This window comes from Emys orbicularis, chromosome 8 (assembly GCF_028017835.1).
Source record: "Emys orbicularis isolate rEmyOrb1 chromosome 8, rEmyOrb1.hap1, whole genome shotgun sequence".
NCBI classification, from domain to species: Eukaryota; Metazoa; Chordata; order Testudines; family Emydidae; genus Emys; species Emys orbicularis.
The window spans coordinates 92,022,354-92,047,366 of record NC_088690.1 but is presented as its reverse complement, the minus strand read 5'-3'; the positions used below and the strand labels follow the sequence as shown (position 1 = coordinate 92,047,366).

The 25,013-nt window shown below is 53.8% G+C and overlaps 1 protein-coding gene across 1 annotated transcript in view; it reads left to right on the top strand.

Annotated features, from left to right (window-relative positions):
- Positions 1–23,107, top strand: part of ABLIM3 (actin binding LIM protein family member 3) — a 52,848-nt gene extending 29,741 nt beyond the window's left edge. The window contains exons 9-23 of the mRNA XM_065409019.1: positions 531–602; positions 1,094–1,249; positions 5,043–5,072; positions 6,111–6,240; positions 7,257–7,355; positions 9,303–9,353; positions 11,876–12,010; positions 12,352–12,416; positions 13,093–13,240; positions 16,476–16,505; positions 18,045–18,103; positions 18,925–18,985; positions 20,632–20,639; positions 21,975–22,055; positions 22,994–23,107. Coding sequence (XP_065265091.1) covers positions 531–602; positions 1,094–1,249; positions 5,043–5,072; positions 6,111–6,240; positions 7,257–7,355; positions 9,303–9,353; positions 11,876–12,010; positions 12,352–12,416; positions 13,093–13,240; positions 16,476–16,505; positions 18,045–18,103; positions 18,925–18,985; positions 20,632–20,639; positions 21,975–22,055; positions 22,994–23,107 — 1,239 coding nt within the window. The remainder of the gene's footprint in view (positions 1–530; positions 603–1,093; positions 1,250–5,042; positions 5,073–6,110; positions 6,241–7,256; positions 7,356–9,302; positions 9,354–11,875; positions 12,011–12,351; positions 12,417–13,092; positions 13,241–16,475; positions 16,506–18,044; positions 18,104–18,924; positions 18,986–20,631; positions 20,640–21,974; positions 22,056–22,993) is intronic.
- Positions 23,108–25,013: the final 1,906 nt, after the last annotated feature.

Below are 25,013 nucleotides of genomic sequence, written 5' to 3'. Positions count from 1 at the left end.
GTGGTCTGAAGGACTGAAGTCATCGCCAGAAACAAACTTTTTATGGAAGCAAACCCACAGATTGCCTCTTCAACCTTCCAAGCCCTGCAACAAGTTCCCTCTAGTGTTCTCAGTTAGCATTAGGTATGATTAACAGCTGCGTGTCTTTCAAAATCATTCGATTTTAATGTGCAGGGCCTGTCTTGCTGGATCTGAATCTGGCCATTAAAGTGGACTGGACATTTTGGCCTATGCGAACCCAGACAGAATGCTGATATACAACAACCTTAGTGATTGGAAGGGAGTACAGAGGGCATTGCTGGGCAGTTTCACAGGGTTATAGCCCGCTGCTGGGGGCGTGGGTGCTGTCCCTGTCCTGGAGTTAGATGGTGGGGAAAAATTCAGCCTTGATATAAGCAAGTGAAATTCCATTGATTTCAATGGTGTTATGCCTGCGTTGTGTCAAGGCTGGATTTGGTCCCATAATCTCCATGATTTGAATGATGGACAGCTTAAGTTCTGATCCAGTTTGTGGTTTTCTATGCACACAGCACAGAAGAACATCAGAAACCTCCATCTCGCCCCCTGGTTCCAGTATTGGTTCCCCCAACCGAGTCATCTGTGTAAGTACAGCTCTGTCACACAGTCTCCGATGTGATGGGGAAATGGTGGCTCCATATGTTCCAGCGGGGACAGGAGAAGGAGATCTCCCTGCACAGATCAGGTTGGGAGCAGCAGGATCTCAATTCCAATCTGCAATGCAAGCAATGGGGATGCGGAAGGGGTCTTTGGGGGTAAGTCTACCCTGAGTGTCTGCCTGCCTTGACCTCAGCAGGCCCTCTGTGATGAATGGGAGATCTCGGAAGAGTATTGCCAAGGCAGTTCAACACCATGACCCACCCAGCCCTTTCCCCACTGCTGCCTCTTCTCTTCCTGGGAGAATGTTGTGCCTCTCATGAGGACATCTCCTTACGTTTTTACCTTTCCTGTGGTGACACACCGGTTCTGTTTGCTCTGATGGGAGCTTCACACTGTATATTCCAGCCTTCCCTTCCCTTTCTCCTCATCTTTCTCTCTGTCTCCGTCTCTCTGCCTCTGTCTCTCCGTCTCCTAGGCTAAAGTGGATAATGAGATCCTTAATTACAAAGACCTGGCAGCTCTTCCCAAGATTAAAGCCATCTACGAGGTGCAGCGTCCCGACCTCATTTCCTACGAGCCCTATCACAGATACACGTCAGATGAGACGCTGGAGAGATATAGCTATGGGGAGGTACTGAGTCTTGGCATTTGCAGACAGGGACCTCAGGATCTGATGAGGGTTATTGCGGGGGGTGGCGGACACAGATTCTTATTACAGTTCTGTGGGTGCAAATCCTGAATAACTCCATTGGCATTAGTGGGGTTACTTCAGATTTACAGTGGGGGAACCAAGAACAGAATCTGGCCTAGAACATCTCCAAGGAGGATTCTTGTCTGTTGTCTGGAAATCCAGGATGGGCCAGGACAGGAGAACCTTGGCCCCAGCCTCCTCCACTGTGGGCCACAAGAGTGAGCCAGAAAGCTGCTACAGCATCAGTTAGTGACAATCTATGACTCTGCCCATGCTGATGGAGGCCATTGGCGATTGGTCACACCACATAATCTGAAGGGAGTGCTTTGGGGAGAAAGGTGGCCCCAAGGAATGGCTCCTCTGGGGAATGTCCCCCAGTGCACTGAGCCCAGGAAATGAATGAGGGGAAGGGGGTGTCTCCGCAGCACCCTCAGCCCAGCACAGACTGTAAGGACAGATCTGCAGCGGGGTCACTCTACGTGCACCTGAATTGCTCACACACCAAATGGTGCTGTTGAAAATCTGATCCTTAATTGCAGCTATTTACCCTGCAGTCCATTTTCCAAAGAGCACCCTCTTGCTTAGATGGGGTGCAGAACAGGCTCACCAGATGGCCTGCTGCAGGGAAGCCACACCAGTGTCCGCAGAGCAAGGGTCTCGGCAGGACAGCCCTTATCTAACGCTGACGCCACTGGATGGGGACGGGAAGGGGGCAGGGAGCTGAATGGTGCTGTCCAGGTCCACGGGGATATTAGAAAGAGCTGTGTGGAAGGAAACCAACACAGCCCTTGGCATGGGACTTCCCCTGCCCTACTCCTGGGGGCAGGCTGGGACTGCTGGACAATTTCACCCATTTAAATGGGAAGGAGATGAGTGCATGGGTTTGACCTGGAAGGAAGCCAGATCCTGCCTGATCCAGGTCCCACTGAGGACTGCAGAAGCTGAGGGCAGAATTGGGCCCTTTAAAATGGTCACAGAAGAGGCCTTTGTAATAACCAGCAATGACTTCTCTGAAATCTCCAGTGTGAAGCAGGTGCCAGGGTTCATCGTGAGCCAGCCGTCCAGAGCACTCAGCTGTCTGTGCCCTCTGTACCAAGGTGGGAGCAGTGACGCTGTCCTTTGTGTGCAGTGTTCTGGAGCTGTATGGGGCTCTCACCTGCCCAGGAAGCACAGCTCAGTACACAGCCTCACTGTGTTGTGTTGAGTTTCCTGTTGGCCTCAGATCAGGGCCTTGGGGCACTGAGGGCCTGGTTCTTCTCTCCCTTACACCTGTGTAAATTGAGATTTAGTCCATGGAGGTCGCTGACATTCCACAGTGTAAAACTGGTGTAGGCAAGAGGAGAATGGGGCCCTGGATTCTGGAAAGCACCATATGGGGGGAAGCTAAGAAAACACCCTGCTGGCTTCTGGATTCCTTGCACCTCTGCTTTTTCACCGTGGGTCTTTGTCCCAGGTCTACGGGTGGTTGGCTTGTGAGCTGGCTAAGGCAACTGCCCCCTGAGGCGCTCTGCAGCACTGTGCGCTGGGGGCTCTGCTGCCTTTCATCCATATGAGCTGCGCCTGCAAATGATCTCTGGATAAAGCAGAGAATGCAGGTTGCCATGTTAGGGCCTCTCGTGGACAGCGACATGGCCTATGACACAGACAGGGATGGCATGCAACGGCACAGACCTCCAACGCCAGGGGACAGTGCAACTGAGATGGCAACAGAAAGGTAGCATGGGAAGCTACTGTGTGTCAGATGGCTCAGCAACATGCTGTTACCGAGGGCTCGCACGCTGTGGGGTGGGGTTTGGTCATAGGGTTACCATACGTCCTCTTTTTCCCGGACATATCCGGCTTTTCGGCACTCAAACCCCCGTCCGGGGGGAATTGCCAAAAAGCCGAACATGTCCGGGAAAATGGCGGCTCTGCTCCTCCCCTGACTCTTCGGCTCTGTTTAAGAGCCGAGCTGCCCGAGCGCTATGGGCTTCAGGCAGCCCCCTTGCCTCCGGACCCCAGCCGCCGGCCGGGCACTTCCCCTCCCGGGCTCCGGCGGCGCAGGGTCCGGAGGCACGGGGGCTGCCCGAAGCCGGTAGCGCTGGGGCAGCTCGTCTCTTAAACAGAGCCGAAGAGTCAGGGGAGGAGCAGAGCCTCCAGCCGCGGCGGCTCTGCTCCTCCCCGACTCTTCGGCTCTGTTTAAGAGCCGAGCGCTACGGGCTTTGGGCAGCCCCCATACCTCCGGACCCTGCGCCGCCGGAGCCCGGGAGGGGAAGTGCCCGGCTGGGGGCGCAGGGTCCGGAGGCAAGGGGGCTGCCCGAAGCCCAAGCGCTACCGGCTTCACGGTTTGCCGGGCAGCCTCCAGACCCTGCGCCCCCGGCTGGGCGCCCGGGCTCCAGCTGCGCTGGGCAAGCGCCGGCCGGGGGCGCAGGGTCTGGGGGCTGCCCAGCAAACCGTGAAGCCGGTAGCGCTCGGGCAGCCCTTTCCCCGTGGCTGGGAGTGGGAGGGAGGAGGGGGCGGAGTTAGGGCGGGGAAGGGGCGGAGTTGGGGCAGGGCTGGGGGTGGGGAAATGGGCGGGGCCAGGGCCCGTGGAGGGTCCTCTTTTTTTATTTAATAGATATGGTAACCCTAGGTTTGGAGCATTTTGCTTTGAGTGGGTCTCGCTGTATTCGCTGCTGTCTGGTGTAAACCCCTTGAATTGATGCAATTTCAGTGTGTTGTCCAGACAGCCCAGTGCTGCTCTGGGTGGCATCTTCTGACCCCTGTATGTGCACAGTAGATCACAAAGCCGTGTTTCATAGTGGGATGGTGTCTCCTGTGAACCCATCTGACCTCGCTTAGCTCCCATCTGTTTATATCCTCCCCATTGAGTTAGTTGCTGCTGTTTCACCAACTCCAAGGGAAGCATCATAGCCAGACATTCGCATCTGGAGCTTTCCAGGTTCAGCCCGTCCCTTCTCATCCTCTGAGGGCATTTCCCCTCACCTCCCCGTCTGTGCAGCTGCTGTAATGTCATTATTTGTATGTGAAACTCAGACAGGCAGGAGAGAGGAGAAATCCCCTCTGAACACTAGGGCTCTGGGTTGGCAAGAGCAGGACCCTCTTGGACTTAGCATTGTATCTGGAGTCTTGCTCCAAGCATGCAGAGCCAGACGCTCTGTGAACAGGTCAGACTCCGTAGACACGAGCAGGCAAGGGGTTGATTTACGGGCTCCAAGGGCTGGTTGTTTCAGTTGTTTCCAAACTGGGAAAGCCAAGCTTGGCTTCACTCTCCCATACACAGTGTATCCCAGCATGAGGGAAATCCCAGCATGGCCATGGGAGCGCCTGCCTGCCAGCTCCAGTGAAGGGGGGGGGGGGGATATTCTGCACCAAATGAAAGAAGCTGAAGAATTCCCCCAAAGTCTCTTCCCCAGGGGGAGAAATGAGTTGCTCCCATGAGTTCCTCTACCAGGCATTTCTCCTGGAGCACTGGCTGGATGGGATCAAGGCAGCCCCTCTGTGCTCCAGCCTGGACTCAGAGTGGCTGAGGTGGAGGGACAGGCTGCTATTTATTTCCCATCGATGGAGCCTTCTCTCCCACAGGCTTCCCTCAGTGCCTGGCTATTTTAATGTGCCTGTGGTTTCACTAAGAGGGCTGTAATTTTGGGCAGATGAAGTGCTGTGAAGCCCAGGTCAGTCACATCATCCATTAATCATGCCCCTCTCTCTTCTCTCCCTCCTGTGCTGTCTCTGGACCTCCTGCTCCCTCCAGTCCCTTGGAACGCTGTCTCCGTATTCTCAGGTAAATACACTGTGCTCCAGAGACCTCTGGGACCGCAAGGCTGGAGCTGGGTGGGACCTGCATGGAGTTATAACTTAAGGATTTGGCTGGACCAAGGGGACCCCTCATGCCTGACAATGGGGGTTCTGAATGGAGACAGCTGTTGGGCTGCTGAATCCCTTCTTGGTGTAACTCCATTGAAGTCAGTGGAATTACACCGGGAGTGAATCTGGCTTATGATGCTAATGCAGTAATTCTACTGGAAGTTGCTTTCTTCAAGTTAGGACTGCAGTGCCAGCCCCACAGTCCTGCCATGCTTGCCTGAGATTGCTCTGGAACAGGGAGCAGGGCCCGTGTGCTCAGCCCTGGTGTAAGAGGGGGGGGATCTTTGTTACATAAAGGCGGGCCCATCAGTTGCATCTTGGAGCAATGTTGACAGTTTCTGGAGAGAGATGTCCAGCCTTCCTTGGTCAAAGCATTGGGGTGGGGGGAGGAGGCATCCCTCTTTTGGGGACATTGGGAGGGGAACAAACAGGGAATTCTCCAGGCACCAAGAAAGTCAAACCACTAAATAATGGGAATGTGGTGTTTCTCAGCTGCTCTGCTTGCAAAGATCCATTGCAGGGGGACACATGACTCCAGTCAGCTCTTGCTGTTAAGCCCCACGCATGCTGAGAGGAGCAGAGCTCACGTGGGAGATGCATGACTTGTTGTCTCTAAATGCCAGATGTACACCCATTCCACAGCCACACAAGGCCTGTGCACCACCCAGCTCACCACACCCACTGCGCCTTTACATAACAAAGGCTTTACCCTGTCCTAGCTGAGAAGAGTCAGTGTCCCTGGCTGTCATGGGGGTAGGGGGGGCGTTTCCCTGAAGGAAAGAGAAGACCCTGCCTTCCTGAAAAGCTGTGACTCTGCCTATACAAACACCTCCTTCCCCCACTCTATGACTCCTTTATGAGGCCTTGTTTCAGCTATCTCCATGCCCCAGAGCCTGAGGCGCATGCACCTTCTCTGACCCATGCCCTTTATTCACATCTCCTTTCACCCATCCAGGATATCTATGAAAGTATTGACATACGGCAGAGACGGGCCTCCAGCCCGGGCTACATCGACTCCCCCACCTACAGCCGCCAGGGCATGTCTCCCACCATCCCACGCTCCCCACATCATTACTACCGCTCAGGTAAGGACATTGGCCCCCCACCACCAGGCCTGGCCCAGGTTAAAACAGCCAGCGGAGAGCAGCAGAGCAGCATGCTGGGATCACAAGGACACGCACGCCTCTCCCGGAGGCCTTGGCCATCCCTTTGGCAGCAGCGCAAGTCATGTTGGGAAATCCCAACTCTGAACAAGGAGGAGTTAAATTCGACAGTGCCTGCAGGATGCTGGGATGGGGGATTTCCTCTTCTAGGGGTGTGTGCCCTAGAGAGTGGTGGAGTGATCTGCCTTTGGCTGCCTTATGCACAATCCAGTTCAGCTAATTCTGCTCCCTGGGGCCTTCCTCCTGTCTCATACTCAACTCAGTCACAGCATCGCCCCATCACTACAGAAAATCCAAGATGGTGGCTCCATGCTGGCACTGGAACTAGCGGCGCGGCTGATGCTCGACTTGCTTATCCTGGGAAGCGAGGGATGCATCAGAATGCATGTACCTGTCAACGCTGGGGGTGAATCCTCACACACACCCCGGGCTAGCACATCTTCGGGTGAGGAAGAAGGGCACAGCTGTACCTTGAAATCTGGGGGGGAGGGATGGGCAGGAAAACCCAGAGAGAAATGAGTCTGGCAGACTTGCCCTCTGCTGGGTTTCCCCCCATGTTGTTCAGTAAGGCTCCAACCCCTGTTGATAAAGCTCTTAGCACAGTCGCCATCAAAGACTTTGCCATACCAGTGAGAATGACAGGGAAATCCTGGACAGGAGTTTGGGGCCCCTGCAATGGGTTCTGGGCTAGGCCCCTGAATGGCATGCACCTGTGGATTTCCCTCTGGTTCCCATCTATCCCTGTCTGTAAACCCTCAGTTCCTCCCTCACGATGTGTGTAGGAAACCACACCCCCATCCATCCATCCATCCCTTCCTCCCCAGCCATTGACTCAGGTGGCTTGCTGCTCTTCTAACATGGCTGCATTTAACACCAGTTTTCTTCTGCCTCTTGTTCTCTCTCAATCACTGTCACTCCCTCCGATCCGTGCTTTCCAGGCACAGAGAGTGGGCGCAGCTCCCCCTACTATAGCCAGTTAGATGTGAGGTCTTCTACTCCAACCTCATACCAAGCTCCCAAGCATTTCCACATTCCAGGTAGGCTCTGGAAACCTCCGGCCTGTGGGGAGCACTGTGTCTATTGCATGCATGCATGTGCTGTACGTGTGTATTGCATGAGTAGCACCACTGCCTGCCTAGAGTCAGCTAGCAGCAGCAGGACACGTCCCATGGTAAACGCCATCCATAAACAAGACCTGCAGCTTTAACCCCACCTAAACTTCCCATCGTCCAGAGTTTGCTATACCCTCCCCTGCCATTTCCCACTGCCTCCTGCCCCCCACAAAGTGAAATTCCCTGCAAGGACCCTGCCTTCCCTCCCCTAGAGGATCACAAGGCAAAGCTTTTCTGATTAGAAGCTTTTCTACACCCATTCTTTACAGATGATTTATTTTATACTCCTCCTACTCCCCCTAGGGCCCGGTGCACCCTTCCCCCAGAGTCTTCTGGGCTTGCCAGATGGCTGCTCCCCTCCAGCAGGGACTCCAGGGGGCCACCAGGTAAGGCCCACTGCCCCCTCAATCCATCCACTGATCTTCTGAGGGGTTGGGAGGGAAACAAGCACCTGTCCCACTTCTTCAGGATACACAATAGGGCAGCAAGAAGGTACTCAATCCCTCTCTCAGCTGCAGTCACAGGGACAGACTGGACCATTCGTCAAATCCAAAACTATCCACTCAGTCCATGTAAAGCAAACCCACCCTAATAAGTTCAAGGGACCTTTGACCTGTCCCCCCTTCTAAAGCCATTTAACTGGCTCTCAAGTTCACCTTTGAGATGGGCCTGATTTAAACCCCCAGACTTGGGTGGTGGGGTGCTGACTGCAAACCTAGATTCTTTATGTTGCAGTTAGCCCTTGTCTCTAGAGTGGGCCGAGCTGGCGACCTGGGACCAAAGGTACCCAGATTTTGGGGGAGGTGTTTAAAAAATCCAGGCCACTTTTAGTATGCACATACATAGTACAGAATTAGCATCTCTCAAGGTGGATACCGAGGGCCTGGACTGGAGCTGCAGCCTCACAGCCTTCTCCTCATGCTCGCCCATGTAACCAATCCATGGCCGCAGCCACCACCATGGTGACCAGCTCTACACACACCTGCAGGGTCCCATGCTCCCTGCAATGGCCCTATCTCGACCCTCTCCCAGTCCAGCCACCCCACCACCACAGCTATATGTGCGGACCAGAGCTCCCCTGCCCCTTTGCTGATGTCTTTTATGGATGGCCCCATCCCTGCTCCGCCAGCTCAGCTGATAGGCCCTAGCGCTGGTAGGGTAGCTATAGGCACAGTCTCCAGGTAGCTTCCCCTTCCCAGCTAACTCTATTTCTCCCTTGCTGAAAGAGGCTTTGGCTGATGTTGGTTTGCTCTCAGGTGGATCATGGATAGTTCTTCTAGACACCTGTGCCCCCAAGAAATGATCTCCCTCCTGAAAATCCATCAGTAACAGCCCACTCCATGGGGCTGACTGACAGAGAGGTACCCCCAGATCCTTGTTCTCTAGGTGTCCCCTCTCTCTTCCCCTCTAAGACACCTTTGTCTGAGAAGAGCCAACAGCGGGGACAGGAAGGAGAAGCATCTGCCATTCTGTCAGTGCCAGTGCATGGTGTTAACACTGAGCATGCTCACTGCATGTCCTCTAGCACACACACTACCTCTCCACCCTAGGGTTTTCTGTAGCACCCATCACTATAGTATCTGGGTGCTTAGCTTCCAAAACAGGTTTAACCCTCTTTCTCCCCCACCTCGTAAGCCAAACCAGACCCTGATCCATCTTTGATGAAATGCCTTGGAACTAGGTTGCATTTTTTTGCTTAAAGTCCATGGAGGTGAAAAACGTTGAACGTAACAGATGAGTGACTGGGGGTTTGCATCTCCTCTTCCATGCCCTCTCCATATCCGCTGCTCCCAGCAAACACATACTGACTTCCATGTCCTTTCTCTTTCTTTTCTTTTCTTTCTTTTCTTCTCTCTCTCTTTTTTCCTCCAGCTGCCGGAGAGAGTAACATCTACCGGAAACCCCCCATCTATAAACGACACGGTATAGTCTGAGTGTTGCTTTGGGGTGATTGCCAATTACTTAATAGTCCTGGCATCGGAAGAGCCAGACAGAGATTAGGGACCAGTTACACTGCTGAGTAACTCCTTGGACTGAGACAGGGTTACTTCAGATTTACACCGGTGTGAGACCAAGATAAAATTAATCTAGGACAGAGGGGAATGCCATTGTTAGGCAGAGAGTCAGGTCATGGAGCTGCCCTGGCAGGCGCAGGAGGAGGTGGCGAGAAAGGCTGGAGGCGCTGGCAACCTTGGGCGTGGGACTTAGTGCAGGCACAAAGCTGTGACATTTCACATTGCCTTCAGCAAAGAGCCCAGGTGGTGGGAGTGAGAAGCTGAGTAGCACAGGAGATCTATCTGCTTACCTGTCACTTGGGGGTTCAATCCCCTCCTCAAATATAACACCAGGTTAGATATTTGTCTCCAGTGCTCAGCAGTTGCCAAAGATGGGAAAGCAGGTGCTGTAGGTCAGGACTGAGGGATGGCATGGGGAGACGGGGAGTGGAATGGCAAGGGATGAGAGGGTGCTGCAGGTCAAGAGCCTGAAGGGCATTAACAGCAGAGCACAGGGCAGGGCTGGAATAGCGGGGTGCTGCGGGTCAGGGTGCACTGGCAGAACTGTGAGGAGAGAGGAGTGAGCAGTATGTGCTTTTTTTAACACTAGCCATAATACAAATTACCTGGAAAAAACTAAAAAAGGAATCCCAACTTCCTGAAAACCTCTGACTGTCCCAGGCAGACATTACAGATTGAAAGAGAGTGTCGGTAACCTGTAGAGAGGGCTGGGGCTGTGGGAGTGGGGGATGTCTGGGGAGGTGGCACAAGGGCGCCTGGCACCAGCCAGGCCCTTGCTGAGGAGGGCTTGTTGTGTGCTCACCAACTTGCTTCGTGTAGCAGCTTTCCCTGTGAAACCGTAACTCTGTCTCTCCTTTCTCCCTCCGTGCGTCTCTTCTGTCCTGTCTGCCTAACACCCCTAACGCCCCCTGCTGGCTGTCTGCATCCTTCCGCGCTGTAAGTAGCTGCCTTTGCTGTGTTCTCCTGACTGACCCCTGGCATGTTACTGGGGGGCTCTGAGCACTCTTAGCTGGCCAGGCCTTGAGGTTGAGTTTGGCACCGGCTCTCTCAGCTCACCATAAGCCAAGGTGGCAGCAATCCTGCAGGGGTGCCCTCTGCCCCTCGCATGCTTGCTGAGGAAGAGATTAGCTCTGAAGAGGCAGCCATTTTGTTTTCTTAATGGTGGAGCAGGAGCCTCCAACGTTTGCTGTGTGGCCTGAAGCCAACCTAGAGTCCTTTTGTGCAGGGGGGTGACCCCATCCCACTGCTGCTGCGGGCCGTAGCTCTTCAGCACAGGAGCCATGGGCCTGCATTCATGGCTCTAACTAGAGACGACATTGTGCATGGGGCTCCCCTCCCACACACACAACCCACCACGTCCCCTCCTCTCAGCCCGGTACTGCCAAAGTCACCTCCCCCCATCCCTTCAAACATGCCCTCTGGGAAGCGCACTCCTTCCCTCTACACTGTCCCGGGGCTGTGCTCCTTGCCTCTGGATCTCTGCTCAGGCTCCCAGGTCACCATGGCACTTTTACTGCCCTTTTCTGGTGATGACATTGCATTCCTGAGGCAAGGTTACCTAGGGAGGGAGGAGCAGCTGATCTCAGTAGCCCTTGTGTTTTCCGGCTTCCTTGGTTGGTGCAGTAGGAAAATTGTAGGTTAAAGAGGAAGAGCAAGAAATTAGGACCAGCCAACATCACAGTGGGCTCTGGATCAGCACCATCCTGGCGGCTACCTTGTAACTCAGCCTGGCAGCCAAAGGCTCTGCATCATGATGTCACGGCATTTGCACCTCAGCGCCGTGGACTCGGAGCAAGATGCAAGGCTGGTGTGGAGCGCACGGGACAGACCCCTTACAATCAGAGTGCTTGGCAACCTATTCCGACCCATTTTGTGCAGAGCAGCTGTTTGCATCTGAGCCTGGGGCTGTGTGCTAGGAGCTACAGGGTTCTGTTCCCAGTTCTACCACTGCTCTGCTGTGTGACCTTAACTTCCCCTCTCTGTGCCCCTGCTTCGCCATCTGTAGAATGGGGGCGATGTTACTGACCTCCCGGCGGTGCCAGGTGTGATCAGTTAACGTTTGTCCAGCACTTTGATCATGGACTATTACCAATCAGGACAGGAGACTTCAAGCCACTGGGGAGAGTGGAGCAGGGGGATGTGCCACGCCCCCAGCTGGATCTCCAGGTCTGGTGGGTGACGCATCAGCCTCAGCCAGCTTGCTACCTCCATTGGCTGCCCTTTGCTTGGGGGACATACCTGGCCCCTCAGGCTTTGGGGAGAAGCACCGCCATAACTGTTTTCTCCAAACTGAAGCCTGTTTGGAGGGTTCCACTTACTGGAGCTGGGAGGCACTTGGTTGTCTGTGTGGGACGGCCATGGTGACGCTGACAGCATCTCCTCCAGAGCTTGGGTTTCCTTCCTAAATCTCGTGCTCTGTTGCTTTTGCAGACAATCCACCTGCAGCTACGAAAAGCAAAACCAGCGAAGACATTGCACAATCCTCCAAATACAGCCCAGCCTATTCCCCGGACCCGTACTACCACTCGGAGTCCGAGTACTGGCCTTTCCAAAGTTCGCCCAAAGGTAACGCAGGGAGCCAGACCTGCCCTGGGTGCGGCCAAGGCCACAGGAAACCCAATAACAACCTCCGCATGTGTCATTTTCTGGGAGGTGTTGTCTTTGAGCCTTTATTCCCCAGGGAAGGCCCAGTGCTGAGGGTATGTAAGTTAAATCAAGGGTAGGCACTGATGGAAGATGATGACACATCTAGAACCCTGGACCTGAAGTCCCCTCAGCCTTTGGGTTATTTGCCATGCACATTCACCCTGGGGCTCATCGCTAGCAATCCCGTCTGGGTGTCTGCCTGCTGTTTGTATTTGTCCATGTTGTGCATTTGACTGGGCCTGCCCCCTGTCTCCTTGCAGCACCGCGAGCCCGCAGATTCTCATCAGGGGGAGAAGAGGATGGGTTTGACCGGGGGATGCACAAGGTGAGTGGCTGTTTCCATCCTTTCCCCACCTACCCACTGGCATCTCCTCTCAACTCCTCCCCTGAGAGAGAAATGCAACAGAGGAGACGAGAAGAGAGCTGGCAGCAAGGTTGGAGGCCACACGCCCTGGCAGGGATCATGGCAGAGAGCCAGGAAAGACTGCCTTGGCCCAGTCTCCTTGTTCAGAGATCACAGCTGGAGTAAATCTGTGGCATCTGCCTTTTCCAGATGCTTCTGCCCCAGGAGTGGGTCTTGGGCCATCCACATGCTGTGGGCCCCTCCATTCCAGGCTGCGGCCTTCCCAGGGGAAGCCAATGCACTAGGCCACTCAGGCCCACTTGTTCTTTGGTGCCTTCCTTCCCTTCATGGACTTTCCCCTCCCTTGTGCAGGCACCCGCAGACCTAATGACTTTGGCCAAGAACCCTCTCCTATGAAATGTGACCAGGGGGAGCGTGGAGCTGCCTTATGGGGCAGGTGTTGCTTGGGGAGGGGAAGGAGCCATTGTGCTCACCAAGAGGCACCTTACCTGCTCTGAGTGCAGGACCAGGAAAGTCCAGCGTTAGTGGCATTGTGTGCTGACACCATGGCGGGGTGGTGCTGCCGCTGCTGGTTGGCAGAGAACTTCCCACCTGTGTCTGAAGTGTATTCCTTTCCGTTTCCCCTCGTGGTGCCTAGATCCAGAGCGGCATCGGCAGGTTGATCCTGAAGGAAGAGATGAAGGCACGATCCAATTCTTACGCTGACCCCTGGACGCCACCCCGCAGCTCAGCCGGCAGCAGAGAGGCCCTGCACACAGTCGGCTACGAGAGCTCACTGAACGGCTGTAAGGAATGCCAAGTGCACCGTAGCAGCAGTGGGCGGGCTTCTTGGCTCACACAAGATGAAGAGCTTGTGGTTTCTAATTGGTTGGGAGCTGGCTGACATTTGGGGTTGTGAATGAGATAAACAGTCTTTCACCCCCGATGCCCAGATCTACACAGGCTGGATTAGATCCAGCCATGTGAGCGTAAAAGGATCCACGGGGCTGGCCAGCAATCTCTCCCAGCAGGGGGCTGTTCTGTGGCCGGGAGGGGCAGGGAATGAGTTGGTGGGTCTCAGACTATATGGCCACATCACAAAAATCAGCCATTGGCTTTGCCATCGCTTCTTCCCGCCTCATACTATGTTCCCACTTCTACTTCCATGACAAGGGCACGACCTGGCATGAGGTGTTGACATGGTGGGAAAGGAAGGACACCTGAACCAGGGCCTTTCAACGGCTGGAGAGGTTGGATGTTTGTAAGGGACATAGTTTGCCCCAAGAAATTAGTCTTGGACAACTCGTTCCTCTGATGGCTGCATCAGGGAACCATCTGTCCTTTACACACGTGCCCCTAGGCGGCACGCAGGGCCCAGTGTTTGGGTCTGTGCTTCAGGTATTTGGTGCTTGGGCTTGGTTTTTTGAATGCCTCAGGGAGCCAGAATAACATCTTATCATCTGTTAGGGTGTTTGAGTGCCTAGATGGTGGAGAAGCCTTGAGGAGACCAGAGCTCGTGTTAGTTTGGTCCCATAGCTATATCCATGAGGCAAAGAAATGCCCATGACAAACACAAAGACAAATACAGCTCCTGAGATCGTTGGGCTTGTCTGAGTTTCTCTGGAAACCCCTCGTCATTGTGAGTTAGGGTTGCACGTTCGTAGGGCTGCCACACAGTCAGTCCCACCTTCATTTTCTGTGGACTGGGGAATTCAGGCCTACAAAGGAATTACACACCTGCAATTGCACAGGCTGGTCACTAGATGGCACCATAGACAACTTGCCAGCTCATCCTCCAATTGGCCTCTTGGTTGGACTGAGTTCCTATGGAGGACTTTGCTGGCTGCTCTGGTGCTGATGCCCCTGCTTGCTATGGGGTCTCAGTAGTGCCAGTCTCTGAAAACAGGGATATTTCAGGGCTGCCTGGAGTCAAGTCCGCCAGGGGATATAAGGCCCAGGGTAGGGGGAGAAGCCAGCCCATGCGCAAGCCCTGCCGCTCTGGCTGAGGTCCCATAATAGCATCAGCTCTCGGGGGGGGGGGGGGGGGGGGAGCAGCAGAGGCAGAACCTGCTGCCACTGTGAACAAACAGGTTAGCAGCTCTCCATATAGCCAGAGTAACTGTGGCCTTAAAAGGCAGCTCTGAGCTGCCCAAGGCTGCAGTCTCCTCAAAGCTTTAGATGCAGTCTCCCCTCTGCAGATGGGCAGAGCCACCTCCCTCAGCCCCAGTGGCCAAGCCTGCAAGATGCTGCAGGAGCTGCTAATAGTGACATGGAGGATGGGCCCACCTGAATCCCTGCTCTCAGGCCTTTGTAGAGAGGGAGCATGTCTAGTGGTTAGAGTAGGGATCTAGGCATCAGAAGCTCTGGGTTCTGGTCCCCACTCTGCCACCAACTTACTGTGTGGCCCTTTCTCGCTCTGTGCCTCAGTTTCCACATCTGTAAAATGCGGGCTAATCCTTCAGGGGGGTTGCATTAATTTAGATGGAATAAAGGGGCACAGAGAGTCAAAGGTGTTAACATGGCCCGGTCTCTGTCCAACATTAAACAGTGTTAAACAAGGTTTGGGGTTTGGTATATAGAGACTTCAATCAGCCCGTTTAGTACCATGGCAAACACCGTGTTAAAAATCCTTAGTAACCTGTTATTAAAGATACAGAAATAGATGGAAAACTAGTTAAAGCATTTGAAATGTCAAGTATTAAATTAGGCTTCCATTTTAACAACATCCCTCATTCCCTTTCAAAAAAAACCCTTTGTTAGACAGTCTCTTAGGTGGTATGAGAGATGATAATAACTCCTTTTTAGGTAAAAGAGAAGTTAGTTGAGATGGGCTGGAGCTGTTGTTAAAGTCCAGTCTCATTTCCTGAGAAGACGGAATAAGACAAACACACAAAGGGAGAGAAAAGAACAGCAAAGATGGAAAATGCAGCTTCTGTCTCTGGTGCTGACTTTCACTTGCAACCTCTCTGCTGGAGACACACAGGCCCATCACATGGTCTTATCAACCAATCCGAGACCTAGCAAACTCGTACCAGCATTGCGCTGGTTAGGGCATTGCTTTTAGCTGCCTCTTTCTGGTCACAGGCTTACAGCATTGTTGCAAAATACATAGTCTTGGCCAGCTAAGCCAGACAGAAGCTAAAAAGGAGAGGGTTAGGAAAGAGAAGAAATAAGATGGGCAAGGAAGAGGACATATGCCGGGGGGGAGAGAGAGAGAAAGTCTCATATCCTAGGTGGTATTTGGGATTTAGCTGGAACTGGTGGAAGTTGCGGTGTCATCTGGGTCCCTTTCTCTGTCCCAGTCTGATCAGGGCATCTCTCAGAATTAGGACAAAGAAGGTCCAGAGTCCCAGGATATGGTGGGGTTGGCAGCCATGATGGTGAAGCTCTCTCCAGCAGTTAATTTTTTCCCCAATGTCTCTTTCATTAAGGACCCTAAAAGGGAGTGACGGGTGGAATAGCCCATCCCTTCATTTTGTCCATCAGTTAGGCCTAGTTTCTGACACACCAGTTTTGGTTCACTGATTTCTGGTTCCACACTTTTCTTGTTTATCGAGCAGGAGCTTAACCCAGCCCTTGAGTTAGATCAATAGGCCTTTGTGTGTGGACTCGTTCAGTCTTTCTGTCTCCCTGGCATACCTGTTCCCATCAAGAGCTGTTGTTACAGGACATTGTGACCTTTATAAACTTCCACTCACTTGTTACAGCTGAGCTCACAGTCAGGGTAAGTCTGCAGGCCCAGTTACCGCAACAGGCAGGAAGGCTCAGCTCACCAATATTCATAAAGCACTTTGAGATGCTCACTTGGAAGGTGCTGTGAAGGGAAAGGGTAAATGCTGTGGAGATGAAAGCGGTGGGAGGGTGGGTGGGGTAGTGCTGGGAGAAGCAGAGAATGCTGTGAAATGAGGTTGTCCTTGGCCGTGGAAGCAAGGTGAGGGATGCCAGTCTCTGCAAACCCAGATCCTCTTGCCTGGTAGGGCTTTTTATCACAGTAAATGCCTCTCTGCCTGTGCTGACTTCCTGCTTTGTCTCTTATTGCAGCTCCCCGGACACATTACCTGGCTGACAGTGGTATGTATATGTTCCCCCTCCCTTCCACTCTGTGCTCCTCCATCCGCAGGCCTTGTGAAAGTGGGGTGGGGAGAGGGGGTTTCCACTGCAGGCAGAGAGGCCAGGGAGTGTGGTCTGGTCATTAGAGCATGGGAGTGGAAGTCAGGACTCCGGGGTTCCAGTCTCTGTTTTGCAGCTGATTTGCTGTCATCTTGGGTAAATCCCTTCTCTCTCAGGCTTGCTCTACACTACAGTTAGGTCAACATAAGACAGCTGATGTAAGTGCCCTACTACATCAACATCATAACTCCACCTCCACGAGAGGCGTAGGGCTTATGTCAGTGTAGTTAGGGTGACATAGGGTCTGTGTAGACACTGAGTTCCTTACATAGGCTGTTGGCTGTCTTGTCGACTTCATGGCTTTGCTGGACCTGCTGCCAGGCCTCCTCTCCAAGCTTCTGTTGGTGGTGCACGTCCTCACCAGGAGCACTTCCATCAACTGTAGAGGGGAAGTGTAGTGGGCTGAGAGCCCGGACTCTCAGCTCCACACAGGTCCCCGCTGGGAGCCCTGCTACCCACCAGGGTCCCAGCTCCCCCCTCCCTGCTGGGAGCATGGCAGCTGACTGGACTCTGGATGTGGATCTCCCCGCCGGAAGAAAGAAGCCCCGAGCAGCTTCCCCATTGCTCCCAGCTGGGAGTGGGAAGGTGAGAAGCCCCGGGCAGCTTCCCCCTGCTCTTGGCTGCGAGTGGGGAGACGAGAAGTCCCCGGCGGGGACCTGCGTGGAGCTGAGACCCTGGCTCACTGCCCGCTACACTTCCCCTCTTCAGTCAGTGGAAGTGCTCCTGGTGAGGACGTGCACCACCGACAGAAAGAGACCTCTATGTTGACCTAAAATAGGTTGACTTAAGATTGTAGACACGCCCTAAGTCTGTTTCCCCCATGGAACATAGTGTTATTCCTATGTACCCAGCTCCTAGTGGGGATGGGAGGCCTCTTGCATTAGTGTCTGTCACCTCAGGTGGAGGGGCAGAGTGCATATTGCAAAGTCTTCTAGGTCCTGAGGGGCCCCTCCCGGCCTGCTGCTTGGGCCCAAGGTGACTCAGCGCTCCGTGCTCAGAGTCTCTGTCCTGGTCTCTCATTCCCCAGGGAGACAGCCCACTCAGCCACTGGGAGCAGAATCCAAGGGCTCCGAGGGGCATCCAGCCCTCAGCTGGGAGGGAGGTGACTGGGACAGGGGCCTGCAAGGGGAGACTCAGCAATATAAAGTGCAGAGGAACCAACCCCGCAGTGTAAAGGCAAGGTGTCCAATGGGCTCCTGCATTCGCCTGCAGGAGGGGCCAGCTGCAGCACTGCATTTCTCCTTTCTCTGATGCACCTGCCAATATTGTGGCTATGAGGGAGCTTTGTCACCCGGGCTAGACCCTGCAGGCGTCCTCCTTCCTCTGGGCTGTGTTTGGGGACCAGACGCCTTGGCTTTGGCTCAGTAGCTGAGGTTTTCCCAGGCACAAAAGACCAGTCCCAGCTCTTGGGATTATGCAGCTTATTTTTTCTCTTTTCAGATCCCCTCATTTCGAAATCTGCATCCCTCCCTGCCTACAGAAGGAACGGGCTGCACAGGGTGAGTGTCACTGGCTACCCCTGATCTGCCACCAGGTGGCAGTGTTTCGGAATGTTTCTCGTGGGCGAGTGGCTGCACAGGCAGGGTACATACACCTCCTGTGGAATGGAGAGGGGGCAGGTCTAGGGCAGTATCCTCATGGCTATTGAAACCTCTTTGTGCCTGGGTTCAGAATCCTCAGTCTGGGGTTCAGGATCCTCAGAATTGGGGGAGTTCTTTCTGGAGGTACATGCATTCCTGGAACAGAGGCACCCTGGCATAGCACCTGCCTCCAGGCACTGCACCCTCTGCTAAGACACATCCAGAGATTCCCAGGTGTATTTTGTGTGGAATCGAAGTAGAAACTAGAGATCAGAAAAGTCTCACCCAGTCCTGGGAATCTAGGAGCGGCAAGTGCCCTACCCTGAAAGTAAAATCTCTTCCAGATTCCTGGAGTTCAGATGCAGGGGAAAAGAATCTCTGCTTCAGAGTGTGGGGAGGTGTGTGCTTTCCAGAGTGATGTCTTTGTTGTGTAACTTTGGGCAACAAGGACTTTAGAAATGGTCCCATGATTGATGCATAGCCTGGGAGTCAGGAGACCTGGGTGGTATTCCTGACTCTGCCACTAACTCACTATGTGATCTTGGGCAAGTCATTTCACCTCCCCGTGCCTCAGTTTCCTCATCTGTAAAATGAGGGGAATGATACTTACCTCGGGGTGGATTAATTATAACATTTGTAAAACGTTTTGAGATCCCCAGATGGAAGGTGCGATAGAAGGGCTGAGTATTTATCTAAACTCCCCTCGTGCTGACCCCTCTGTGTGCTCATTTCTCCTGCAGCCTCCCAGTGCTGAACTCTTCCACTACGACAGCACAAACGCCGTCAACTGGGGGATGCGAGGTAAGCAGGGCACAGTGCCTGGGAAGCCTTAGCAGTCCTACAGTATGTGCTGCTAGAGCCTGTGGCAATGTGCTTCAAAGGGACACTGCCATCCTGCTGAGGCCCCAGAGTGGCCCTTCTTATGGGAGTGAGAGCTTTCTAGGTATTCTCCTCCAGATCCTGCACCGCAGAGTCAGCTTTGAGCTCTGAACACGACAGCCTGCAAGGCCTGCACAAGAGACACTAGTTTGTGCTCTTGCCTAGAGCCCCTAGCTGGCCCTGCGGCAGCAGATAAGGGACACCCTCACATTGCTAATGATGTGTTTCAAAGCTGTGTTACTGATGGCCCCTGACACTGTAAAACTGAAAAAACAATCCGTGTATTTGTCACCGTTCCTGCTATTGCTTTTTACATTTCTGCCAGCTTGGGGAATGAAAATAGGCTAATCAGTTTCTTGCTTTAGAATCATAGAAGATTAGGGTTGGAAGAGACCTCAGGAGGTCATCTAGTCCAATCCCCTGCTCAAAGCAGGACCAACCCCAACTAAATCATCCCAGCCAAGGCATTGTCAAGCCGGGCCTTAAAAACCTCTAAGGATGGAGATTCCACCACCTCCCTAAGTAACCCATTCCAGTGCTTCACCACCCTCCTAGTGAAATAGTGTTTCCTAATAGCCAACCTAGACCTCCCCCACTGCAATTTGAGACCATCGCTTCTTGTTCTGTCACTATCCAGTTAGTTTTTCTTTCCAGTTCTCGTCCCCTAGCAAATTCCTGCAGCGTTGGGGTTGCAAACCCGGCAGGGGAAAGGTTAAAGCTAAGCCATAGCACTGTTTCCTTTGAAATGCAAAAATATTGTAATGAAACTATTCCTATGAATATTGGGCCCAATTCATCTCTGCATCAAGGGGCTGCAATGGTGGTGGATCCATCGTCCAGGGAATTCTCATGACAGAGAGTTTCCCTCTGGCTGGCAGGGAGCCAGCATAGCCGACTCTGGGCTGCCCCCAGCACATAGAGCATATGAGGGGCATTTCATATCCCCTTCATTGAACAGTACTGCGCCCTGGCTATTCCTGCCTGCCTAGGGGCCATTAGCAGCAGGGTCAGGTTAGTTGGTGTAGACCCACCATTGCCCCCCCTGCCCAGTGCTGAGTTCAGCCCCAGCGCAGGGATGACTTGGGCTCATGTTATGAAAAGCCTTTTAAAAACCTCTGAAAAGCAACAAGTACCTTTTGGCCTAAAGCACCTGGCAGCGTCTCTCATAGGCCCCACCATGCTGCAGGCAGCTGTGCACCCTCCACTCCCGTGAAGTCAATGCTGGGGAAGGGCCCTGAGCACCCTGCAGGATCAGGCCCTGACTTCACCAGTGCTCTCAATGGAGCTGTGCTGAGCTGTCCTCAGTGTTGCTGGTGCCTCCCTTCCTCCTGAGCTGCGTTTGAAACAATGAGTGAGATTCCAGGAGCTGTGGGCGTGAGAGCGAGCAGCCCACCCTCAGGCCAGCCCCCTGGGAGCAGCTGCCAGAGGCAGGACAGACAAGGGGAGAACACACGTGGGGCCGTGTCTCCTGTGGGGAGTCGGGGCTCTCGCCTGATGGCAAAGGGAAGGCTCGGAGGCTGCTGACTGACTCGTTTCTTGTCTCTTTCCTTCTCTTTCTCTCCTTACAGAATACAAGGTAAGACTCTCCTTGGAGTGGGGAACAGCTGCCATCCAGTCAGTGATGCCATCTAATGTCCAATTGCCACCGGGCAGGGTCCTTGGAGATTGTCCCTCCATCTCCTGTGTCCTGGGCTGGTCTCCAGAGCCCATGTTTGAACTGAGGCCTTTTCAGACACCTTCACTTCCCTCAGACATGCCCTGGCTTCACTTTCCCTCAATCCAGCCCCCTGTCCCTCCTGCTATCAGCTCCAACAGAATGGGCTGCAGTTGAGCATGGTTTACGTTGCGGGTGTCTCAAAACGCTTTGCCCAGCAGCAAGGTGCATGCTGGGGGAAGAACTGATGAGGTGGGTGACCACAGCTGTCATGCTGGGCTCAGCAGCAGCAGCTCCCACCCAGCTGTGGATGCTGAACCTATTAGATGTGGAGAGGGGATGCTGGGTAGGATGCTAGGTCATCGCCTACACCAGTGTTTCTGAAACGGTGGGTTCTGACCCACCAGCGGGTCCCAAGAAGGTTTTAGCTGGGTCGCTACATCCAGAATCAGGTTAACCCATCACTGGGCTCTGGCCTAGGCAAACATACATTTCTCCCGGCCTGGTGCAAAGGAGAGACCCTGGAGGGGTTGGGGAGATGGATTCTGAGCCTGTTCTGTACTCGCCCCACAGTGTTGGCTCCAGTCCTGCAGGGCTGGGCCTGGTTCCCCGCTCCAGGTTTGGCAACCTGGCGCACGGGGTTGCAGCACCACCAGCTGGACCGAACCCGAGTGGTGCTACAACCCTGTGTGCCAGGTCGCAACACCCAGAGCAGGGAGCTGGTCCCAGCGTCATGGGACAGGAGTCACTGCTGCAGGGGGAATGCGGGGCAGGCTCGTTCCCTGCCCACAAGGCCTTTCCTCTACACTGGGCCGGGGTTAGGGTTGAGGTGCCCGGGCAGAGGGTGCATGTAAGTAATGGTGGGTTGCAAAAAAAGACAAAATGCAGTTGGTGGGTTGCCTGAGTAAAAAGTTTGGGAACCACTGGCCTCTGTGACAAGCCAAGCAGTCTTCGCCTTCTGCCTGGAGATGGGCAGACGGGGAGCTGGGTTAGTGTCGCCCCTCAGGGCAGCCTCTCCATCAGAGCAGCACCCCTGCCTTGCAGTGTCAGCGTGAGCTCCATTCTGCTGTGGGAGTTGGGCCTGCACCTTTGTGGCTCCCGGGAAGCACCATCCCTGAGCCAAACAGAACAGGCCCAAGGACTAGCCACTGTGTTGTTGCTGTGGGTTCCCTCTAGCTGTGCCCATCTGGACTGCTCCCTGGCTCACAGCTCAGAGAGCCTACCAACCCCAAAGCGTTTCTTCGTCTCTCTCTGCAGATATACCCCTACGAGCTGCTCATGGTGACCACCAGGGGGAGGAACCAGCTGCCCAAAGATGTGGACAGGACTCGGTTAGAGGTAAGCAAAGCCTTCCCCACTGGGGAGAATACCACTGGGACACTCCCTTCTGACACTGTCTCCCTCCTCCCCCAGTGCAGCTAGGGCTGGGGGAGGAAGTATGAATGGAGCAAGGGTAGCTGCCCTCCTGCCTGTTAGATGTCATCTCCCACATGGAGACCTGAGGTGTTTCAGACCTAACCTCCCTGCAGATGGAGCAGGAGTTAATGCTGTCTGCATGGACATCACCCTGTGGAGCACAGCATCATACCAAAGCTATCACTCCTCCCCACCCTGTCGAGATCTGGGACAATTCAGAGGGGATCCCCCCTGCTGGATGCTTCCCAAGCCACCCTCCTTTGAAAAGCTCAGGCTAGAAGGTCACTGACCCATTGTGGGGGCTGGCTGCCTGAAGCCAACAAAAGCCCCCAGTGCTGGGTGAGAGTGAGAGGTCACCAGCGCGGTGTTTGGGGTTTGGCACTGGCAGTGCAAATCTGTGCCCCAACCGCAGGCCGAGGAAGGGGGTCACTTACGCACACGCTGGCACGCGGTCATGCTCACACGCAGCCACAGTCACAGATACTCACACACAATCCCACTCAGACACATCATGCTCACACACAGCCGCAATCGCACACGCTCAGCTCTGCACAGCCACAATCGCACACTCACAGGCATTCGTGTGTGCTCATGCAGAGTCACGATTGCACCTGGTCACACTTACAATTGCACATACACAGATACACACAGAGCTGCACACAATAACACTTGGATAGTCACAATGACAGGCGTGTGCGCGCACACACACACACACAGAGGCAGTCGCTTGCATATGCTCACGCAGAGTCACAATGGCATCTGCACAGGCACTCTCAGCTATGAGCCATGGCAGCTGCCCTCCCTCGTGCTGTCACAGGTCCGTACACCCCACCTCATGCTCCTCTCTGCTGTCCCCCCAGCGCCACCTGTCACAGGACGAGTTCTATCAGATCTTCAGCATGACCATTGCAGAGTTCGACCGCCTGGCCCTGTGGAAGAGGAATGAGCTGAAGAAGCAGGCACGGCTGTTTTAAACGCAATACACTATAAATATATACATACCTATAAATATATATATATATATATATATATATAGAAAGATCTCTATATTGAAGCTCTGTATAACTCTCTCTATTGTACAATAGGAGGCACGGCCACTCTCTTTGGAACTCCGTAGAGTGAATTGAAGTCTCTCCGATATTTTTATGCTCTTTGTTTCCTTTATGTTCTTTTTTTATTCTAATGCGATTGGGGGCGGGGTGTGAGACTGTTTATGTATTGAACCTTCTGGAGTTTCAGGCCATCTCAGACCCCCACCCTCACCTGCAGTGGCGGTAAATCCCAGGCCAGTGGAGGAGGGGGTATCTGCAGCACATGTTCAGTGAAAGATTGGCCCCTTTTCCGTCCCCTGCCCCTTCACACCCTGGGCTCCTGGCCCGGTATCACCCACTCACGCTGCACAGCCCGGCCAGGCGCCTTCAGGAGCCAGAGGAAGAGGTTCCCTCTCTCCCACCAGGGTTCCTGAAACTCCCAGCAGGCAGGGCCCTGCCATCTGATTTAGCCATTGATAGTTGGAGGGTTCCTGGTATACTTAAACTGCCTCTCTTCTCAGTGCTTGGGGGAGGGGGCAGCAGTCTCCCTCCCCCTTTGTCAGCCTTACCCGCTGGGCTTGTACTGAAAGAGGAAAGTGAATGGAGCTGGCCTGGACCATCTCACCCCTTGCTAACATAGACTCCCTCCCTACAGGCCTAGTCTGTGTTGGCATCTGGTAGAAATAACGTGGCCCAATTTGGCAGCGCCACAATTGTGTTCTCTCCCTCCCCTGCTTTCCCATCCCATCCCATCCTCAGCTGCCAGGGGAGCTCAGAGGCTGCCGAGCCCCGTAGGGCATTGCTAATACAAATCACAGGGGATCATTACAAGATATGTCGGATCTGTGTCATCTGCAACACTTCCAGGGCCCAGAGCTGAGAGACTGGAACATGCGCCATCTCTCGCTCCAGAGGGCTCACTGATGAGCCTATCGTCCCCCATCCTATCTAAAGGGCCACCGACCTGACATGGCAAACTGCAAAGCCTTCTCCAGGGGGACAGTCCTGCTGAGAGACTCTGTCTTCCCAGCATCTCCTTTCACCTGTTCTTTGTTTAATTACTGGGGACATTTGCAAACAGGATCTCAGCCCATCAGGGTCTGACATTCCTCTGTTGCTTATTCCTTTCCCCTCCGCAAAAGTACTTATCTGCTTGTGACATCACATCTCTCTCCACAGAGCCATCTGTGATGTCACAAGCAGATGATTATGACTTCAGAAGGAGGAATAATAAATAAGCAGCAACAGAGGCTTCCAAGAGACGTGTTCCCGCACTGCCTGAAAACAGTCCCTGGGAATTAAAGCACAGGGGAAAGGAAATATAGGCAGTAGAAGCAGAACTGTCTCTGGGTGGAGTATTTGTCACTAGTTTCCCTGGTACTGGGGGTGGTGCTTTAATAAGAGGCCATGGCAGAGTGATTTGACATTGATCACGGGAGTCATTCTGTCAGGATTGTGCTATGAAACAGGTTTCCCAACCTTCATATTTCCAAATTACAGGCTCCTTCCACCCATACCTGCAAATTTCACCTCCTGCAAGTAACAGAACAGTGGTTTGTCCCCCTCTTCCCACATCCAAAGCCACTGTTCGTAATTTTACACCAGAGTAACAGATCCAAGCCCTTTACAAAGTGTACTGCAGAAAGCCCAAGATCTGGGGTGGATATGTCCCTAACAGCACCTCTGCAGAGGGGTTTTGTGGCTGTAAGGAGTCAAAGTGGGCCTGAACCAAAATCCCAGATCCAACCAGGCCTGGACTTTGGGGGAGTTGGGATGCTGCTCTAACTTTGAACTCTGTAACTTAGGCCCTATCTCTCTGGTTAGGAATTGTCCTGAAGTAGCAGCAGCT